Source organism: Nerophis lumbriciformis, linkage group LG16 (assembly GCF_033978685.3).
Source record: "Nerophis lumbriciformis linkage group LG16, RoL_Nlum_v2.1, whole genome shotgun sequence".
NCBI classification, from domain to species: Eukaryota; Metazoa; Chordata; class Actinopteri; order Syngnathiformes; family Syngnathidae; genus Nerophis; species Nerophis lumbriciformis.
In genome coordinates this window covers 31,468,750-31,491,467 of record NC_084563.2, presented here as the reverse complement: position 1 = coordinate 31,491,467, position 22,718 = coordinate 31,468,750, and the positions used below count along the sequence as shown (strand labels likewise).

The window sequence follows — 22,718 nt, the reverse complement described above, 5'->3', positions numbered from 1 at the left end:
AAGGTAAGACTATAATAACGTTTTTTTTTTAATTAAATGTGCTTTTTTGTGTGCTACAGTTTGTATGTGTAAAGGGATGTGAGGGGAGCAGTGGGCAGCAGCGGCGCCGCGCCCGGGAATCATTTTTGGTGATTTAACCCCCAATTCCAACCCTTGATGCTGAGTTCCAAGCAGGGAAGAATGCTGGTATGAGCTTTTAAACATAACCCGTTAACTGCTGCCAATCAAATGGTGAATAAGATACTCTTTAGGGTTCATATGTTTGTAAATCTGACTGTGATGAAGTCAGTGCCCCACCAGCCATCAACCTCACCGCACGTCACTGATATATATATATATATATATATATATATATATATATATATATATATATATATATATATATATATATATATATATATATAATATATATATATATATAATATATATATATATATAATATATATATATATATGTATGGAGGTAAAATTAATTAAATGCGCTAACAGTTCATTGCTCCTGCCAAATAAAATGCTCTGAGTGGAGCGGATCACCACTCCAAGATGGCGGCCCCGCGTCTCGTCAGCGCCAGTAGGCAGTAGATGTCTATGAGTTTTATCCAATGGCGGAACCAATGTTCGCTCTCTATCTGTTGTGGTGTGGGACGTTAATGGTTGATGCACACTGCTACACTGTTTGACAGGAAAACAAAATCCCTATTAAGTTAGTAATGTACCACTCAACAAGCTTTATTTACCCCTACAGTAAATGCAGCCAATGAGGTAACCTAAAAATTATTCCTTTTTGTACTCTGACTGTGGTTTAATTTGATGTTTGTCGAAGTTGTTATGCTAAACGTTAGCATGCTAATAGTTAGCCCGCTAGCATGTTAGCAGGCCTATATGGCAAATATGTGTGTGCTGTATTATTTAGTTCAATCGAAATGTAAATTAATAAATAATACATTTTCTCTATGAGAATTATCTCATGTTGTAGTTTATTTTAATACTATATTTTGTACAATTCTCGCAAATTCAAACATTTGGTCTGGTGCTATGACAGGAGGTAGTAACACTAATTACATTCACATTTACACTCATTTTCTATTAATACATGTTTTATAGTGTTGAATAAATCTATTTTACATTGTTTTCTTCATTTATGCAATGTCTGTCCTGCTTTTTTTTTTGCCTTTTTTTTTTATTTACTTAAAGGGATTTTTTTACCTAAACATTTGAAATGCATTGCATTACATAACATAAAAGTACTTGTTTCAGTGGCTTTATCGCATATAACATGTTATTTCACGTATTTGTGACAGACAAAAAAATATGATTCATATTTAATTTGTCTTGTCGACTGACTTGAAATCCATTTTGAAGTATTTAAGTTGCTAAACAATAATAAAAGATAGTAGCCGTTGTCTAGAGTCCAAAATCGAGTTATTTTTTGCCATTGTAAATGAAACCTAAAATAACCACTCATAAGAAAAACTAAGATGGCTAAAAGTGTTGTTCTAAACTTTAAATAAAGAATGAATAAATGGTTATATATGAAGAGAAACTGCCCCCAAAAAATGATCTTTAGTTTAAAAAAAAATTGCAAGAATAAAAACAATTTTCTTCAAGTTCAAACTTTTGACAGTAATAATCCACACATTTGCGCTCAGAGCACCAGTAATTCACACTCTACGACAACAGGTGGTGCTGTTGAGTCAATTTAAGGCCATCCGCCAAAAATAACAAAGAAGAAGAAGCAAGGTGGGGAGTGAAATGGCGGACAGAAGAGAGGTGAAACAAGCTCAACCTGTAAATCAACCTGGAATAATACTGTCTAATACTTTAACGAGAAGAAAATTGTTTTTATACTTGCGAATCATGTTTTTACTTATACAAAATTGGCTTGAAACTTTCAAATTGTTTTTTACTTGCAGAAAATTATTTTTATACTTGCCAATTGGTTTTAAGTTTGCGAATTGTTTTTATACTGGCGAATCATTGTTTTTACTTGTACAAAATTGGTTTTAAACTTGCACATTTTTTTTTACTTGAAGAAAATTACTTTATACTTGCGAATTGTTTTTATACTGGTGAATAATTTGGTTACTTGTACAAAATTGGTTTAAACTTGCAAATAGTTTTTTTTTTACTTGCAGAAAATAGTTTTTATACTTGTGAATCGTTTTTTACTTGTACGAAATTGGTTTTGAACTTGAAAATTGTGTTTTTTACGTGCAGAAATTTGTTTTTATACGTGCGCAGTTTTTTTACTTGTACAAAGTAAGTTTTAAGCTTGGAAATTGTTTTTTTACTTGCAGAAAATTGTTTTTATACTTGTACACAATTGATTTTAAACTTGCAAATAAGTTGTATACTTGCAAATCATTTTACTTGTACAAAATTGGTTTTAAACTTGCGAATATTTTTTTTTTACTTGCAGAAAATTGTTTTTATACTTGCGAATTGTTTTTTTATTTGCAGAAGATTGTTTTTATACTTGCGAATTGTTTTTTTACTTGTACGAAATTGGTTTTGAACTTGAAAATTGTGTTTTTTACGTGTAGAAATTTGTATTTACCGTATTTTCCGCACTATTAGCCGCACCTAAAAACCACAAATTTACTCAAAAGCTGACAGTGCGGCTTATAACCCGGTGCGCTTTATATATGGATTAATATTAAGATTCATTTTCATAAAGTTTAGGTCTCGCAACTACGGTAAACAGCCGCCATCTTTTTTCCCCGTAGAAGAGGAAGTGCTTCTTCTTCTACGGTAAGCAACCGCCAAGGTAAGCACCCGCCCCCATAGAAGAAGAAGCGCGCGGGTATTACGTTTCATTTCCTTTGTGTGTTTACATCTGTAAAGACCACAAAATGGCTCCTACTAAGCGACACACTGTGGTTCTAGCTTGCCATGCTAATGGCCAGAAACTTCCACCCATGGTGATATTCAAAAGGAAGACCTTGCCAAAAGAGAACTTTCCAGCCGGCGTCATCATAAAAGCTAACTCGAAGGGATGGACGGATGAAGAAAAGATGAGCGAGTGGTTAAGGGAAGTTTACGCGAAGAGGCCGGGTGGCTTTTTTCACGCAGCTCCGTCCATGTTGATATACGACTCCATGCGCTCCCACATCACAGATGGTGTCAAAAAACAAGTGAAGCACACAAATACAACACTCGCCGTCATTCCGGGTGGATTAACCAAAGAACTCCAACCGCTCGATATTGGTGTCAACAAGGCATTTAAAGCATGACTGCGAACGGCGTGGGAACAATGGATGACCGAAGGCGAACACACATTCACTAAGACAGGGAGACAGCGCCGGACGACATACGCCAACATCTGCCAGTGGATCGTAAATGCCTGGGCGGATATTTCGGTCTCAACTGTGGTCCGAGCTTTCCGGAAGGCAGGATTCACGGAACTGCTGGAAAAACAACAGCGACACTGACTCTGATGACTTCGACGAGACGGAGCCGGCCATTTTGGATCCCCTATTCGCCCAACTTTTTAATTCGGACACCGTAGGAGAAGAATTCGAGGGATTTATGAATGAAGAATAACTTCAGAAAGTGAGTGTTATGTTTATTTTGTGTGTTGTGACATTAACGTTCGAGCAACATTAAGTTATTGCTATTGCTCTGCACTATTTTGAATTTTACTATGTTTGTGATTGCACATTTGCACATTACCGTACATTTTGGGAGTGAACAGAGTTGTTAGAACGCTGGTTTTTAATATATTATTAAAGTTTAACTGACCTATCTGACTGTTTTTTTGACATTCCCTGTAGCGCAGTTAGATGCGGCTTATAACACGGGGCGGCTTATAGGTGGACAAAGTTTTGAAATATGCCGTTCATTGAAGGCGCGGCTTATAACACGGGGCGGCTTATGGTGCGGAAAATACGGTATACTTGTGAAGGTTTTTTTTACTTGTACAAAATAGGTATTATACTTGCAAATTGTTTTTTTACTTGCAGAAAATTGTTTTTATACTTGTACAAAATTGATTTTAAACTTGCAAATAAGTTTTATACTTGCAAATCATTTTACTTGTACAAAATTGGTTTTAAACTTGCGAATAGTTTTTTTTTTTTACTTTCAGAAATGTGTTTTTATACTTGCGAATAGTTTTTTTACTTGCAGAAAATTGTTTTTATACTTGCGAATTGTTTTTTTTACTTGCAGAAGATTGTTTTTATACTTGCGAATCGTTTTTTTACTTGTACGAAATTGGTTTTGAACTTGAAAATTGTGTTTTTTACGTGCAGAAATTTGTATTTATACTTGCGAAGGTTTTTTTTACTTGTACAAAATAGGTATTATACTTGCAAATTGTTTTTTTACTTGCAGAAAATTGTTTTTATACTTGTACAAAATTGATTTTAAACTTGCAAATAAGTTTTATACTTGCAAATCATTTTACTTGTACAAAATTGTTTTTTTTTTACTTTCAGAAATGTGTTTTTATACTTGCGAATAGTTTTTTTACTTGCAGAAAATTGTTTTTATACTTGCGAATTGTTTTTTTACTTGCAGAAGATTGTTTTTATACTTGCGAATCGTTTTTTTACTTGTACGAAATAGGTTTTAAGCTTGCATATAGTTTTTTTACTTGCAGAAAATTGTTTTTATAATTGTACAAAATTGATTTTAAACTTGCGAATAATTTTTATACTTGCGAATCATTTTACTTGGACAAAATTGGTTTTAAACTTGCGTATAGTTTTTTTTTTTACTTGCAGAAATTAGTTTTTATACTTTATACAATTTGTTTTTTTACTTGTACAAAATAGGTTTTGAACTTGCAAATTGTGTTTTTTACTTGCAGAAAATTGTTTTTATGCTTGCAAATCATTTTTTTACTTGCTGAAATGTGTTTTTATACTTGTAAATAGTTTTTTTTTTTTTTTTACTTGTGAACCATTTTAAAGTTAAAGTTAAAGTAGCAATGATTGTCACACACACACTAGGTGTAGCAAATTTGTCCTCTGCATTTGACCCATCCTCTTGTTCACCCCCTGGGAGGTGAGGGGAGCAGTGGGCAGCAGTGGTGATTTAACCCCCAATTCCAACCCTTGATGCTGAGTGCCAAGCAGGGAGGTAATGGCTCCCATTTGTATAGTCTTTGGTATGACTCGGCCGGGGTTTGAACTCACAACCTACCGATCTCAGGGCGGACACTCTAACCACTAGGCCACTGAGTAGTACTAGTTTTACCTGAAGAAAAATGTTTTTTTACTTGCAGAAATGTTTTTTTATACTTGTGAATCGTTTTTTTTACTCAATAATTGTTGGGCGTGAGTAAAAACATTTCTTTTTGTGGAGTTTTGTCAGTAATTTCACTCCACAGTTATACTAAAATGTGTCTTTTTTTCTACCGCATGACTATTTATAACTGGGAAAAAGAAGCCTTGCATTGAAGTGTAAAGCACGGTAATATTTGCTCAAAATGATCTTGTACAATTAAGTGGCAAATAAGCAGAATTGTTTCGATCGAGTCAGTTTATGACCTAATTCATGATTATTTATTAGATTAGATTTATGTGTTGTGATTTAACATCTTTCACTGTGATGGATGTCATTAGTTTAATTGTGTCCTCCGGGCCAATGCAGGGAAACGAAGAAGACCTTATGTCTGGTGTGCGACTAAAAGTGTGTATTTGTTTCTTGTTCTTAAGTGACTGAGGGCTGGCGGAGGTTTGGCTGGGAGTCTGCCGACCCAAAACATCATTTCTGCAAATGTGTGAGTAGGAGGACTACTTCATCACGTCTTCTCTTGCACTTCACGACTCTTCATCAGTGGCACTGACGGAATGATCCTGGAAAATACACACACAACATCTTGGTTCATTTATTTATTTCCTAACTTTTCTTGCATTGAAACATCCATTTTAGATCCTCCAGACCCACCCTGCTGTGCCTTCCAATGACGACAATGACTACAAAGACACCACAAGCACCGACAGCCAATCAGCAGGAAGTAGAGGTGAGAAAGTGCTCAGCCATTGGTTACATTCAAAACAACAATGCGATGGAATTTAGGCACCACACGATTCGATTTTTGGAGGTAACCATTCGATTCCCGATTCAAAAATCAATACTTTTTTTAATAACATTTCTATGATTAATTACATTCCTCCATAAAATAAATAACAGGTTAATGTCTGTTAACAGATGTCTGTTACTTAGAATAAAACTGGTTTTGTTTAATAAAATTCGACCCAAACATTTAATAAAGTCAAATACAAATAAGGCAACAAGAGAAGTACCCAAAACATTTTCAGTTTTTTTAAACGATTAAGAATTGCGATTTATTCGAACATCAATTTTTTTGGACACCCCTACTTAGGGCCGGGCGATATGGCCTTTTATTAATATCTCGATATGTTTAGGCCATGTCACGATATACGATATATTTCGATATTTTGCCTTAGCCTTGAATGAACACTTGATGTACTGTATATACTAACACCAGTATGATGATTAGGGATGTCCCGATCCAGGTTTTTGCACTTCCGATCCGATACCGATATTGTTTTTGCACTTCCGATCCGATACCGATACTGACCGATACTGGCCTATCCGAGCATGTATTAAAGTTTAAAGTTATTTAGCCTACTTAGTTGTCAGAATCATGTTGAAAAGGGTTTTAGTACTCTTGATAACAACTAGCCAGCTGAATTAGGGGAGTTTGAATAATACACAATGGTTGGTAACAAGAAACTGACCTGTTTATTCAAGGATAAACACAAAATAGACCAAATTATACATGACAAACAGAAATGGCATCATTGAAACACAATATATATCTCGATATTTTGCCTTAGCCTTGAATGAACACTTGATGCATATAATCACAGCAGTATGATGATTCTATGTGTTTTGATTGATTGATTGAGACTTTTATTAATAGGTTGCACAGTGAAGTACATATTCCGTACAATTGACCACTAAATGGTAACACCCGAATAAGTTTTTCAACTCGTTTAAGTCGGGGTCCACTTAAAATGATTCATGATATAGATATATACTATCAGATATATACTATCATCATAATACAGTCATCACACAAGATAATCACATTGAATTATTTATAATCCGGGGTGTGGAGGGGGGCGCCGGATGTAAGTGTCAAAAAGACAGCCAAAAGAGTTTGATATGAGAATAAATCTAAAGTTAAAATATAGGGTAGAAATGCACCCATTTGCAGGAAATGTAGTCTTGATTTTCAAAATGTTCTTTCAAGGCTTGCATGTCTACATTAAAACATTCTTCTTCATACTGCATTAATATATGCTACTTTTAAACTTTCATGCAGAGAAGGAAATCACAACTAAAAAAATCAAAAAAAATTTCATACGGTGTTGATGTGGAAATTTTTGCCTCGGCATTTTGATGGTGTGGGCGTGTGGCACCGAATGGAGATAAGCGTCTCGACAGACGTTACAATATTTGAACAATGATGACGAAAACTGTTTTCTCTGTCGTGTCCGTGTGTTGAAAATTGTTATGGGCTTATTTTTTTATTTGATTTTGTGCGTGGCATAGATTTGCCGTGCGCAGAGGATGTTTGAGCAGGCGCGCACCTTAGCGGCTGCGCTAGCATCACAGCTAACGTTAGCCATGCTGCTACCTCTCTGCTGGGAGAGGACGTATACGTATGTGACGTGTGACGTGTGTAAGAAGTTGCGCTTGCTGTCTGTGAGAAGGAGACAGGAAAGAGTGAGAAGAGCCTGTAGTGCAATGCCAGCAGCTAAAAGCAACTGCGTGAGAATCCATAGACTTGTGGATGTGTTGAAGGTGTGCTGGAAAATGCGGAACGGAAATAGGGAGCAGCAGAAAAGTGGAATGTATTATTTAAATCTGTGCGTTGGAAAACACGAACCGGAGTTTTTTTTTAAACTGGATCTGGATCGGCATTTTCCCATGCCTTGTCGATACGCATTTTTTGGCAAATATCGGCGGCCGATCTGATCCAAATATCGGATCGGGACATCCCTAATGATGATTCTATGTGTCTACATTAAAACATTCTTCTTCATACTGCATTAATATATGCTACTTTTAAACTTTCATGCAGAGAGGGAAATCACAACTAAGTCAATTTAGCAAAAGTGGATTTATTAAACAGTTATTAAGCAGTGGCACAAACATTCATGTCATTTCAAAACAGAAAGTGCAAGATTGTCAGAGACATTTTAAAACAAGCTATTAGTGCACTTTTGTGCATGATGTCACTAAGATGACATATCAAAACAACACTGAATTAAAGTGCACTTTTTGTACAGAACGCCACTACAATAGTTTAAAACAAATAAAGTGCACTTTTGTGCATGATGTCAAACAAGATATTTCAATAAAAATGAGCTGCATAATAGGAAATCAAATAGTGTATGTCCTACGCTATGTGGTAGGTTCCTGCGGACGTTATCTCCGTCTGTTGTTGACTATTTTTTCATACGGTGTTGATGTGGAAATGGTTGCTTCAGCATTTTGTTGGTGTGGCACCGGCCGAGATGTTGACATGCGGAGTTTCAAGCACTCTTCATTCTCTAGCGGGTGACTTTTAAAATTATGCTACAAATGAGGAGTAATGATACTTTTTCTAGCAATGTCTGTTCAACAACTTCCCGCTTGAAGCCAAACCACCGCCAGACGCTTTGACCCCCTTCTGTTTTTCTTGGGAATTAATTCTTCTTCCTTCATTTGTTACCAGATTGACACCTTCTCTCTCTCGTATTACCACTCGCACCACAGTTAACGTTACCCATGCCGCTATCTGTCTGCTCCGCGAGAGCGTGTGACGTTGCACGTGCGACAGTATGTGACGTATGTAAGAAGGTGCGCTTGTTTTATGTCTCTGTGAGAAGGAGAGACAAGAAAGAGTGAGAAGAGCCTGTAATGTAATGCCCGCAGCTAAAAGAAACTGCGTGAGAACGTATACTCGAGTATCACGATATAGTCATTTTCTATATCGCACAGAGACAAACCCGCAATATATCGAGTATATTCCCTATATTGCCCAGCCCTAACCCTACTGCCTACTCCTTTTAATGCTGCCAACCATCATCATTTCCCACCTTTGACAGGGTATCAGTTAGAGATGTCCGATAATGGCTTTTTACCGATATTCCGATATTGTCCAACTCTTAATTACCGATTCCGATATCAACCGATACCGATATATACAGTTATGGAATTAAAACATTATTATGCCTAATTTTGTTGTGATGCCCCGCTGGATGCAAATGCATTTTACTTTTAGGAAATCATGATGGCCTGACATCTTTTTAAAAAAGTGATTCTTATTTAAAAAAAAATGTTTGGATTAAATGTAATTTTTGAAACTGATGTTGCCCTAAAAACTTTTTAGTTGAATTAATTGTAATTAAAAAAATTTTTTTTTTAAATTAATTCTTATTAAAAATTATGTTGGCCTAAAAACGGCTTTTGTAAAAATGTTAATTTATTAAAAAAATAAAAAAAACATTTCTATTTTTGTAAATTATGTCACCCTAAAAACGGCTTAAAAAAAAAAAAAGATTCCTATTAAAAAAATAGATTTTTGAATATTACGATGGCCTAAAAATGTATTCTTATTAAAAAACAAATGCATTTACATTTTTGGAAATTATGATGGTCTGAAAATGTCTTTAAAAAAATGTATTCTTATTTTAAACAACATTTTCTAATGTAATTTTTGAAAATGATGTTGCCCTCAAACTTTTTTTGAAAAATTAATTCTTATTAAAAAAGAAAAGTTCTTTTTTGTTTTTTAAAAATTATGAAAAAATACATTTCTATATTTGAAAATTATAATGGCATGAAAATGTCTTTTAAAAAATTTATTATTTTTAAAAAAGAGAAAATTTTAGATTTTTTTCGCAAATTATGTTGCCCTAAAAATTCCTTTTTTTAAAAAAAATTCTTGATTATTTTTTCATACGGTGTTGATCTGGAAATGGTTGCTTCAGCATTTTGTGGGTGTGGCACCGGCCGAGATGTTGACATGCAGAGTTTCAAGCACTCTTCATTCTCTAGCGGGTGAGTTTTAAAATTATGCTACAAATGAGCAGTAATGATACTTTTTGTAGCAATGTCTGTTCAACAACTTCCCGCTTGAAGCCAAACCACCGCCAGACGATGGACCCCCTGCTGTTTTTCTTGGGAATTAATTATTCTTCCTTCATTTGTTACCAGATTGGCACCTTCTCTCTCTCGTATTACCACTCGCACCACAGTTAACGTTACCCATGCCGCTATCTGTCTGCTCCGCGAGAGCGTGTGACGTTGCACGTGCGACAGTATGTGACGTATGTAAGAAGGTGCGCTTGTTTTATGTCTCTGTGAGAAGGAGAGACAAGAAAGAGTGAGAAGAGCCTGTAATGTAATGCCCGCAGCTAAAAGAAACTGCATGAGAACGTATACTCGAGTATCACGATATAGTCATTTTCTATATCGCACAGAGACAAACCCGCGATATATCGAGTATATTCCCTATATCGCCCAGCCCTAACCCTACTGCCTACTCCTTTTAATGCTGCCAACCATCATAATTTCCCACCTTTGACAGGGTATCAGTTAGAGATGTCCGATAATGGCTTTTTTACCGATATCCGATATTCCGATATTGTCCAACTCTTAATTACCGATACCGGTATCAACCGATACCGATACATACAGTTGTGGAATTAACACATTATTATGCGTAATTTTGTTGTGATGCCCCGCTGGATGCATTAAACAATGTAACAAGGTTTTCCAAAATAAATCAACTCAAGTTATGGAAAAAAATGCCAACATGGCACTGCCATATTTATTATTGAAGTCACAAAGTGCATTATTTTTTTTAACATGCCTCAAAACAATAACAGTGCAATACTTTTTCATAACATGGTCACTACTGCCTAGTTTCTCTAGTTATCTTCTTATTTTACTGTTATATTTTTATTCTCATTGTTGCTTTTTATTTTTATTCTTATTGTAATATTTTTCTATTCTGTTTCCATTTATACCCCCATTATTTACTTTTTACTTTTTAAATTAGATTTCAATTCTGTACACTGCTGCTGGAATTTTAATTTTCCTGAGGGAATTCTCCTGAAGGGATCACTAAAGTACTATCTATCTATCTATCCAAACAGCAGCTTGGAATTTGGGACATGCTCTCCCTGAGAGAGACTATGAGGAGATTGAGGTGGGTGGGTGGGGGTAGGGGGTATCGAGGGGGTTTATTTTATATTGTAGCGTCCCGGAAGAGTTAGTACTGCAAGGGATTCTGGGTATTTGTTCTGTTGTGTTTATGTTGTGTTACGGTGCGGATGTTCCCCCGAAATGTGTTTGTCATTCTTGTTTGGTGTGGGTTCACAGTGTGGCGCATATTAGTAACAGTGTTAAAGTTGTTTATACGGCCACCCTCAGTGTGACCTGTATGGCTGTTGACCAAGTATGCGTGGCATTCACTTGTGTGTGTGAAAAGCCGTAGATATTATGTGACTCGGACGGCACGCACGAAAAGGAAATGCCTTTAAGGTTTGTTGACACTCTGTACCTCTCCCTACGTCCGTGTACACAGCGGTGTTTTAAAACGTCGTACATTTTACTTTTAGAAACCGGTACCGATAATTATGAAACCGATAATTTCCAATATTACATTTTAAAGCATTTATTGGCCGATAATATCGGCAGCACGATATTATCGGACATCCCTAGTATCAGTGGGGTCTTAAAAAGTCTAAAAAAAGTCTTAAATCCAATAATTTGAATTTAAGGCCTTAACATGTCTAAAATTCTCCCAAAATCTCATAAAAGGTCTTAAATGCGATTTTGAAAGGTCTTAAAAATGTATTGACGTCACTTTTATTTAAAACATGCATAAACTCCAGTCTCGATTTGAAATGTTTCGATTTTTGAGGACGCTATAACGTAACTAACTGTTACGTTATGACGGAACACCGGCAGAGTGAATTACCTCCTCCTGTTCATCTTCAGAGTCGTCATCACTAACCACAGGCTTGGCTCTGGTGCGTCCCGATCGTCTGCTGCGTCCTTTTCCTCGTTCTCCTCCTCGCTCCTTCCTGCCCAGTCGGATCTTCACCTTGACAGAACGAGCTGAACACGAACACACACACACACACACAAACACACACACACGCAGAACAAGGAGTAAAAGGGAGTCCTCCAAGGTCAGTCCCAGAGGCAGACTTTTCCTACTTTCAGACTCCGATCCGTCGTCCTGCTCGTCGTCCTCTTCCTCGCTCTCCTCGCCCTCGCTCTCCTCCTCCTTCTCGATCTTCTGCCTCAAACTGGTGAAGACGGACTGCAGCACGATGGAGTCCTCGTATATCTGCTCGCGCCAACGACAGCGTACGTCAGGGTCAGGCGGTGGGGGACAGGCGGAGGTGCGGGGGTCTCACCAGAGATCCCTCCAGGTTGAAGGTCTGAGCGTTCTGGAAGAGCAGCATGACGTCTCTCTCCAGGTCGCCAAGACTGCGATAGCGGTGGCCCCGAATCTTCTCCTAGTGTCGGTTGGGGTTGTTAGTAGGCTGTCAATCTCTGGGCACTGAACCATTCAGAATCCTTTCTGGATTCAAACCGATTCTCGCAGTGTATTATTTGGTATAATCATTATCATGAAACTTTTTCAAAACAGAAAAACGTTTTTTCTGGTTGCATGGAGATGGACTAAAAATGCCCTTTTAAAAATTGATTCTTAATAAAAAAAATATTTTTATTTATACTTTTTTTAAATTTTTTTAATTATGATGGCCTAAAAACGGCTTTCTTAAATTTTTTTATTGTTATTAAAAAGAAACAAACCAAATTTCTAAAATTATAATGGCCTAAAAATTGCTTTTTAAAAATGTATTCTTAAATTTAAAAAAATACAGTTACATTTTGGAAAAAAATTTTTGCAAATTATGTTGCCCTAAAAATGGCTTTTTTTAAATGTATTCTTATCAAAGAAATTTAAAAAAAGTATTTTTCGATTTTTGAATATTACGATAGCCTAAAAATGGCTTTTTAAAAATGGATTGTTATTGAAAAAACAAATGCATTTTACTTTTAGGAAATCATGATGGCCTGACATCTTTTTAAAAAAAGTGATTCTTATTTTAAAAACATTTTTGGATTAAATGTAATTTTTGAAACTGATGTTGCCCTAAAAACTTTTTAGTTGAATTAATTGTAATTAAAAAAAATATTTTTTTAAATTAATTTTTATTAAAACATTTTTAAAAATTATGTTAGCCTAAAAACGGCTTTTGTAAAAATGTTAATTTATTAAAAAAAACAAAAAACATTTCTATTTTTGTAAATTATGTCACCCTAAAAACGGCTTTTAAAAAAAGAAAAAGAAAAAGATTCCTATTAAAAAAATAGATTTTTGAATATTACGATGGCCTAAAAATGTATTCTTATTAAAAAACAAATGCATTTACATTTTTGGAAATTATGATGGTCTGAAAATGTCTTTAAAAAAATGTATTCTTATTTTAAACAACATTTTCTAATGTAATTTTTGAAAATGATGTTGCCCTGAAACTTTTTTTGAAAAATTAATTCTTATTAAAAAAGAAAAGTTCTTTTTTGTTTTTTAAAAATTATGAAAAAATACATTTCTATATTTGAAAATTATAATGGCATGAAAATGTCTTTTAAAAAATGTATTATTTAAAAAAAAAAGAGAACATTTTAGATTTTTTTCGCAAATTATGTTGCCCTAAAAATTCCTTCTTTTTTAAAAAATTCTTGTTAGCGAGCGACGTTCCGACGATACCTTGATCTTCCTGAAGTCCACAGGCTTGCGGATGAGTTCATAGTACTCGGGCAGCTCCTTTCTTGACGGCAGCTGGATGAACACCTCACTGAGCTGACGACCACTGGTGCTGCACGACATGACATCATTATGAGACCAACGCTAGTCAATAATATCAACATGGCACCTTCAGACCTAGGATGAATTTAGTGATGTAGAACTGGGCGCTGACTTTAATATACAGTCATCCCTTCAAACTTTGCGGCTTCTCTCAATTGTGGATTTAGTTTTGTTTAAAGAATATTTAAGCGTAATCAACATGTTTTTGGCCTAAATTATGCATTTTCAAACATAACAATGGCTAAAAGAACTAAAAATATCAGTGCTACAGTACAGTATTTGTTGGGCGATGAGATCAAACCAATTAGAGTTTGCTGTTTAGTATCGTGGCCACTGATTGGCTCAGCCTCAGGTAACATCTCGTCTCGCTTTTTTGAGTGTAAAGGTGACCATGTGTTACTATTTCATGTCTGGAGGGCTCTCATAATGTTCAAATTGTGTTTAGACGGTTTTATATGCTCTAGCTTTGAAAATATTTGATTTATAATTCATTAATTCATTTACTCTACTTTATAAAAATGTATTTACCACTTTAAGGACCGGAACCAATTAAATTTACTGTCATACAAACAGCTTTCAATATGATGCGGTGCCTGCTGTATATTAATAAACATTTTATTCACCATTTCAAGTATTTTAGAACTTTACTGTGATTATTCATTTGATTTCGTGCTTGTATTTTTTTAAGATAACCTTTCTTAATTTAACAGTAAAATTATATTAACACCACTACAAACATTTAAGCAAAATGAACATACATTTATTACATTATATATAATACTAGTTTTATAGTAGTCGTATTACTAGTTCTCATATTAATTGCACTTCTATATTGTTACATTTTTGTAAATGAGAAAAAAAACACTAATAAAATGTTGGTGCCGATCTGGACAAAGGTGCACAGCATTTTTCTTCAAATTATCATGATACTATTAGATGTGTGCTTATATATAGTTTTTAAAACATTCACAATTTAACAGTAATTTTTCTAATAACAGTTGTATTTATTATTTCATGTGATTAATTTGGTATTTATTTTATTTACTCTTGATTCCACACACCTACAAAAATTAAAATTATATATAATACAAGTATCATAGTAGTAGTAGTAGTATTACTATTTGAACTATTAATTGTATTTCTATATTAGTACAATATTTACATTTTTGTGGATTAGAAAAACAGGTGTTGGTGCAGATCTGGACAAAGGTACATAGCATTTTTCTTTAAATTATCATGATACTACTGGATATGTGCATATATATTTTTTTATTTTATTCCTAATTCAACACTGATTTTACTAATAATAGTGGTATTTATTATTTCATGTTATTTATTTTATTTACTCTTGATTCCATCCCTCGACACAAAAAAAACTAGAAATATTATATATTATATATAATACTACTAATATAAGCGTTTCAGTCTCCTACCCGTCTTTGTATCTGATGACAGCGTCGATGATCTTCTTCATCTTCTTGGTCAGGACGGGAGGGTTGGGGGAGATCTTCTCCACAGGCGGCCGCCCCCTTTTCCGTTGCCTCTTGGCGTCCTCGTCCTTGTCTCCTCGTCCTCGGCCGCCCGAGGAGCACGAGGGCACCGGGAGGTCCGGGTCTCGGTCCCGCTTCCTCTTGCGCGTGGTCTTCTTGTGGCGCACGTCTTCCTCCACCTCGTCCAGCGTGCCCTCCTCGATCGCCTGCTCGGGGGTGAAAAGCCAGATACTCACGGGCGTCCACCTCTTATTTCCCCGCCCCCTTTCACTCCGGTTACCTTCAGCCACTGCTTCTCTGTCAGGGAGTCGCTGTAGTCCACCTCCTTCCGCTGGCGAGAGCCCCGTCCGAACATCTTCTCCTCCTCCTCCTCGCAGGTGAGGCGCTCCACCTCGGCGTCGTCCTTCATGATCCAGGTGGGCAGCTCGTCCTCCTCCATCAGGCGAGGTTTGCGGCGCGGGTTGCGGGCCTCCTCGCGCCGCCTGTCCAAGTCCATACGCTGTGAGGCAACCAAGTCCATCAGTCACCCTCAAATAAGGTGTGGGGTTCCCCAGGGCTCAGTTTTAGGTCCCATTCTCTTGGGAAACCATAATCAGTTTGTACAATCTATAGACAATTCTGGGTGTGATTTTGGACTTTAAGCTGACTTTCATCCCACATATACACATTTTTTACAACATAGCCAGACTCCGCCCATTTCCCTCTCAGGGCGACACAGAGGTGCTAGTCATGCTTTTATTTCCTGTCGTTTCCACTATTGGAATGTCCTGCTCTCTGGTCTAGACCAAAAAGAATATCAGAACGCCACAATTATTACAAAATGACGAGGAGCAGGGGTCGGGAGCACATTACACCAGTTTTAAAGTTGCTGCTTTAGCTCCCCGTCCGCTTCAGGGTCAATTATAAAGTTATATTATTAGTTTTCAAATGTCTTAATAGCCTTCTTATCTATCTGATATACATACATATATATGTATGTGCAAACACAGTATATACATACATACTGTACGTATATAGGTACACATGTATACATACAAACCCCGTTTCCATATGAGTTGGGAAATTGTGTTAGATGTAAATATAAACGGAATACAATGATTTGAAAATCCTTTTCAACCCATATTCAATTGAATGCACTACAAAGACAACATATTTGATGTTCAAATTCATTAATTTTTTTTTTTTTTTTTTGCAAATAATCATTAACTTAGAATTTCATGGCTGCAACACGTGCCAAAGTAGTTGGGAAAGGGCATGTTCACCACTGTGTTACATGGCCTTTCCTTTTAACAACACTCAGTTAACGTTTGGGAACTGAGGAGACACATTTTTGAAGCTTCTCAGGTGGAATTATTTCCCATTCTTGCTTGATGTACAGCTTAAGTTGTTCAACAGTCCGGGGGTCTCCGTTGTGGTATTTTAGGCTTCATAATGCGCCACACATTTTCAACGGGAGACAAGTCTGGACTACAGGCAGGCCAGTCTAGTACCCGCACTCTTTTACTACGTAGCCACGCTGTTGTAACACGTGGCTTGGCATTGTCTTGCTGAAATAAGCAGGGGCGTCCATGGTAACATTGCTTGGATGGCAACATATGTTGCTCCAAAACCTGTATGTACCTTTCAGCATTAATGGTGCCTTCACAGATGTGTAAGTTACCCATGTCTTGGGCACTAATACACCCCCATACCATCACACATGCTGGCTTTTACACTTTGCACCTATAACAATCCGGATAGTTCTCTTCCTCTTTGGTCCGGAGGACACGACGTCCACAGTTTCCAAAAACAATTTGATATGTGGACTCGTCATACCACGGAACACTTTTCCACTTTGCTTGAGTCCATCTTAGATGATCTCGGGCCCAGAGAAGCCGGCGGCGTTTCTAGATGTTGTTGATAAATGGCTATCGCTTTGCATAGTAGAGCTTTAACTTGCACTTACAGATGTAGCGACCAACTGTATTTAGTGACAGTGGTTTTCTGAAGTGTTCCTGAGCCCATGTGGTGATATCCTTTAGAGATTGATGTCGGTTTTTGATACAGTGCCGTCTGAGGGATCGAAGGTCACGGTCATTCAATGTTGGTTTCCGGCCATGCCGCTTACGTGGAGTGATTTCTCCAGATTCTCTGAACCTTTTGATGATATTATGGACCGTAGATGTTGAAATCCCTAAATTTCTTGCAATTGCACTTTGAGAAACGTTGTTCTTAAACTGTTTGACTATTTGCTCACGCAGTTGTGGACAAAGGGGTGTACCTCGCCCCATCCTTTCTTGTGAAAGACTGAGCACTTTTTTGGGAAGCTGTTTTTATACCCAATCATGGCACCCACCTGTTCCCAATTAGCCTGCACACCTGTGGGATGTTCCAAATAAGTGTTTGATGAGCATTCCTCAACTTTATCAGTATTTATTGCCACCTTTCCCAACTTCTTTGTCACGTGTTGCTGGCATCAAATTCTAAAGTTAATGATTTGCAAAAAAAAAAATGTTTATGAGTCTTTGTAGCATATTCAACTGAATATGGGTTGAAAATTATTTTGCAAATCATTGTATTCTGTTTATATTTACATCTAACACAATTTCCCAACTCATATGGAAACGGGGTTTAAAAAATATTTAAGTGTGTATGTATGTAAATTACCTATTTTTAAATGTAATTTTTTAGATTATTATCATTCTTATTATATTTAAATTGTATTTATTGTATTGTGTATACAATGTTTAGTTATTTAAAGCCTCCTGTAGCTATGAGGTAAGAGTTACTTTGTGTGCAACTTGATAGCTATCAGCAATGTAACGATGATACAGTAAGTCATTAATCATGAGTGGATCCACACTCACCATAAACTGATCAAACTCTTCCTCGCTCCTGGCGATCATCTGGTTGACCGTCTCGTCGTCCGGGACCTCATCCTCCTCCTGAAGTGGCAAAGCATAGAATCAGAAAGCCAGGCCTCTGGAACGTGGCGAGTGTGTTTGTGTCGCTCACACACACATTTATACGTAGACACACTTCCTGACCCCAGACCTCGTCCTGCTCCTCGTGCTCCAGGATGGCCTGCAGGAAGGCCCTGCGCTCGTGGCTGGACGACTTTTGGTCGAACATACCGGCCTGGATGACTTTTTGGTCCACGTTGAGTTTGTACTTGGCGGCGGCCAGTATCTTCTCCTCCACGCTGTTGATGGTGCACAGGCGCAACACCCGCACCTCGTTCTGTTGGCCTATGCGGTGAGCTCTGTCCTGGGCCTGCAGGTCCTGGAGACAAACATGAAGTACTTCACATATGGTCATATCGCCGTTTGTTGCTTTGTTTACGCTAATAAGTACAAACATCTGAAAACCTCAATTTGGAATTTGACCAAAGTCACACAAAATATTGCAGTTTGTGCACATTTCAAAGTAACAACTTGGGGGACTTTTTGTACCTTTAGGGCTACTTTCTCCCAAAACGAGAAGCAGCCTGAACAAGAAATGTTAGGAGAAGAACAATATCTAGATGCATTTCTATATATTACAATATCTTTTGTTTGTTTAATTTATTTTAGTATTTCAATCTAAAAGTGAAACTAACACAGTCAGCATTCACATTTCTGCAATTTTGTGGATTTTTTTGGAAATCAAATGGCATTTTTTACTTGAAAGAAAAATATTTTAAGTGTTTTTTGCGGGAAACACATTTACAAATAAGTGATAGTGAAGAATAAAATGTACGGCATAATATAAATAATAATATTGTATAATAATACAGTATGCAATTGATCCTTGAGTGTTGTAGCAAAAAGAACTCGGGTAATTTACGACAATTGGTGCCATGACCCGGATGTCCTACATGTGTGACTACAGCAGCACTCGCTTTTACATTCAACTTTCTTACAAACCGGTCTCATATATGTCTTTTGTATATATATATATATATATATATATATATATATATATATATTAGAGATGCGCGGATAGGCAATTATTTCATCCACAACCGCATCACAAAAGTCGTCAACCATCCGCATCCACCCGAAGTAACATTTAATCAAAACCGCACCCGCCCGTTGTTATATATCTAATATAGACGATGCAAGGCATTAGTGAGGTTATAAAGCTTTTGCCTGTTAAAGAAAGGAGACTGATCCAATGCAGCAGAGACATTCAATGCGTGCCACGCTGTCACGGCCCAGACGCACACCAGTGCGCAATCATCTGGGAGCCGCACTGAGCGCACCTCCAAGCGCGCTCGCGCCACTCAAACTGCTGCAGGCAGCTGCGTTCACACATGCATCTGTAAGCCTTGTTTTAACATCCTGTGGCACTCTTCTGGGATCACGGCGGACGAAACTGCTCATGCTCAGGGTGTTTGTGGAGGTTCGGGGTTTTGCACAAATGTGATGCACCATGTTAGATGTCCCGGTTTTGTGACTGTCGTAGACATAAACAGCGTTGCAGCTCTTGCAAATCACGTAGCCAGCATTACTATCATCCTGATTTACAACCTCATAAAAACGAGTCCATGCTGAACTTTTCTGGCCTTTTTTTCCCCTGGTCTTTAGTATTCCCTTTTTTAGTTTGTCGCGTACCACGTTTGCTGCCGGCGTTGCCATCTCTTTTTTTTTTCTTCTTCTGTTGTGGCATATGCTGCAGGTGCCTGCTCGTTTTTCGTATGTGGGTAACAACATTTAACTATGTATATATATTTCCCAATTGGTTTAACTGCCACCCGCCTGAATCTATTTAAAATCTAATTTTTTTTTATTTCAACCGCCCGACCCGCGGATACTCCGCGGACTCCGCGGTTGTGTCCGCAAACCGCGCATCTCTAATATATATATATATATATATATATACATTATTTTTTATACATGTCTTTATAAAACTTGCAGCAAAGTGAACATAAATTGTTGTGCCTTTTTGAGCTACTTTTTCCAAAAAGCGAAGCAAACTTAACAAGAAATTTTTATCTATTTCCGTAGCTCAGTCTAAAAAGTGAAACTAACACCGTCAGCATTTGTGTTGCTGCAAATTTGTGGATTTTTTGGGGGGGAAATTAATTTCTTTTTACTTAAAAGAAAAATTTTCTGTAGATATTTTTAAGTGTTTTTTGCAGGAAACACATTTATCCTCAGTCGTTAATAATTTACAAATAAGTGACAGTAAAGCGTAATATAGTAATAATGTATAATAACACAGTATGCAATTGATCCTTGAGTTTTCAAGCAAAAAGAACTCTGGTTATTTACGACAATTGGTGCCGTGACCCGGATGTCCTACATGTGTGACTGCGACAACACTCACTTTTACAGCCAACTTTCTTACAAACCGGTCTCATATACCGTATTTTCCGCACTATAAGGCGCACCTAAAAGCCACAATTTTTCTCAAAAGCTGACAGTGCGCCTTATAACCCGGTGCGCTTTATTACGATTCATTTTCATAAAGTTTCGATCTCGCAACTTCGGTAAACAGCCGCCATCTTTTTTCCCGGTAGAACAGGAAGCGCTTCTTCTTCTACGCAAGCAACCGCCAAGGAAAGCACCCGCCCCCATAGAACAGGAAGCGCTTCTTCTTCTACCCGCCCCCGGAAGAAGAAGAAAAAACGCGCGGATATCACCGTACGTTTCATTTCCTGTTTACATCTGTAAAGACCACAAAATGGCTCCTACAAAGCGACAAGGATCCGGTTCATAAAAAGACGCAATCTCTCCATCCGCACACGGATTACTACCGTATTTCACAGCAACTGATATTCCTGTGAACCGCACTGTGGAACGGGAGCACGTACGGTGAATATTCGCACCACAGGGAATGAGAAGTCATCCTTCACTGTGGTTCTAGCTTGCCATGCTAACTTCCACCCATGGTGATATTCAAAAGGAAGACCTTGCCAAAAGAGACCTTTCCAGCCGGCGTCATCATAAAAGCTAACTCGAAGGGATGGATGGATGAAGAAAAGATGAGCGAGTGGTTAAGGGAAGTTTACGCGAAGAGGCCGGGTGGCTTTTTTCACACAGCTCCGAAGGCGAACACACCTTCACTAAGACGGGCAGACAGCCTCGGACGACATACGCCAACATTTGCCAGTGGATCGTAAATGCCTGGGCAGATATTTCGGTCACAACTGTGGTCCGAGCTTTCCGGAAGGCAGGATTCACAGAACAACAGCGACACTGACTCCCGATGACTTCTACGAGACGGAACCGGCCATTTTGGATACCACGCTTGCGCAACTTTTCAATTCGGACACCGAAGACGAAGAATTCGAAGGATTTACGAATGAAGAATAACTTCAGAAGGTGAGCGCTATGTTTATTTTGTGTGTTGTGACATTAACGTTCGAGCAACATTATGTTACTATTGCTCTACACCATTTTGAATTTTACTATGTTTGTGATTGCACATTTGCGTACATTTTGGGACAGAGTTGTTAGAACGCTGGTTTTCAATATATTATTAAAGTTTGACTGAACTATCTGACTGTTTTTTTGACATTCACTTTAGCGCAGCGTTTTTTTGACATTCACTTTAGCGCAGCGTAGGCGCGGCTTATAGTCCGGGGCGGCTTATTGGTGGACAAAATTATGAAATATGTAATTCATAGAAGGTGCGGCTAATAATCCGGTGCGCCTTATAGTGCGGAAAATACGGTATGTCTTTTTTATATATATTATTATATAATATTTTTTATAAATGTCTTCATAAAACTTGCAGCAAAGTGAACATAAATTTGTTGTGCCTTTTTGAGCTACTTTTTCCCAAAAAGACTTAACAAAAATGTTTAATCTATTTCAGTAGCTCAGTCTAAAAGGTTAAACTAACACCGTCAGCATTTGTGTTGCTGCAAATTTGTGGACTTTTTGGGGAAAAAATAAATGTTTTCACTTAAAAGAAAAATATTCTGTAGATATTTTTAAGTGTTTTTTGCGGGAAACACATTTACAAATAAGTGATAGTGAAGCATAAAATGTACGGCATAATATAAATAATAATATTGTATAATAATACAGTATGCAATTGATCCTTGAGTGTTGAAGCAAGAAGAACTCGGATAATTTACGACAACTGGTGCGGGGACCCGGATGTCCTGCATGTACGATGGTGCCCATGTGACTGCAGCTGCAATCGCTTTTACAGTCGTCTTTTGTACAAAACGGTCTCATATGTCTTTTTTTATATAATCTAAAAAGTGAAACCAACACCGTCAGCATTCACATTGCTGTAAATTTGTGGATTTTTTGGGGAAATCAAATGATATATTTTACTTTTTTTAAGTGTTTTTTGCAGGAAACACATTTACCCTAAGTCGTTAATAATGTACAAATAAGTTATAGTAAAGCATAAAATGTACGGCATAATATAATAATAATGTATAAC

At 37.1% G+C, this 22,718-nt stretch overlaps 1 protein-coding gene and 1 long non-coding RNA gene across 3 annotated transcripts in view; one reads left to right on the top strand and one right to left on the bottom strand.

The window, feature by feature from the left end:
- Positions 1-579: 579 nt before the first annotated feature.
- Positions 580-22,718, top strand: part of LOC133617182 (uncharacterized) — a 32,730-nt gene continuing 10,591 nt past the window's right edge. The window contains exons 1-3 of the long non-coding RNA XR_009816954.1: positions 580-761; positions 5,663-5,727; positions 5,880-5,970. This is a non-coding gene — a long non-coding RNA (uncharacterized lncRNA). The remainder of the gene's footprint in view (positions 762-5,662; positions 5,728-5,879; positions 5,971-22,718) is intronic.
- Positions 1,161-22,718, bottom strand: part of LOC133617181 (transcription activator BRG1-like) — a 57,093-nt gene continuing 35,535 nt past the window's right edge. Inside the window, exons 26-34 of one of the 2 annotated variants that reach the window (XM_061976989.1) lie at positions 18,354-18,614; positions 18,200-18,277; positions 15,634-15,852; positions 15,297-15,562; positions 13,765-13,873; positions 12,401-12,502; positions 12,198-12,330; positions 11,956-12,095; positions 1,161-5,803 (exon numbers count right to left, since the gene is read on the bottom strand). In XM_061976989.1, the coding sequence (XP_061832973.1) occupies positions 5,768-5,803; positions 11,956-12,095; positions 12,198-12,330; positions 12,401-12,502; positions 13,765-13,873; positions 15,297-15,562; positions 15,634-15,852; positions 18,200-18,277; positions 18,354-18,614 (1,344 nt within the window). In that variant the 3' untranslated portion in view covers positions 1,161-5,767. The remainder of the gene's footprint in view (positions 5,804-11,955; positions 12,096-12,197; positions 12,331-12,400; positions 12,503-13,764; positions 13,874-15,296; positions 15,563-15,633; positions 15,853-18,199; positions 18,278-18,353; positions 18,615-22,718) is intronic. The other variant, XM_061976990.1, reaches the window with a different exon arrangement.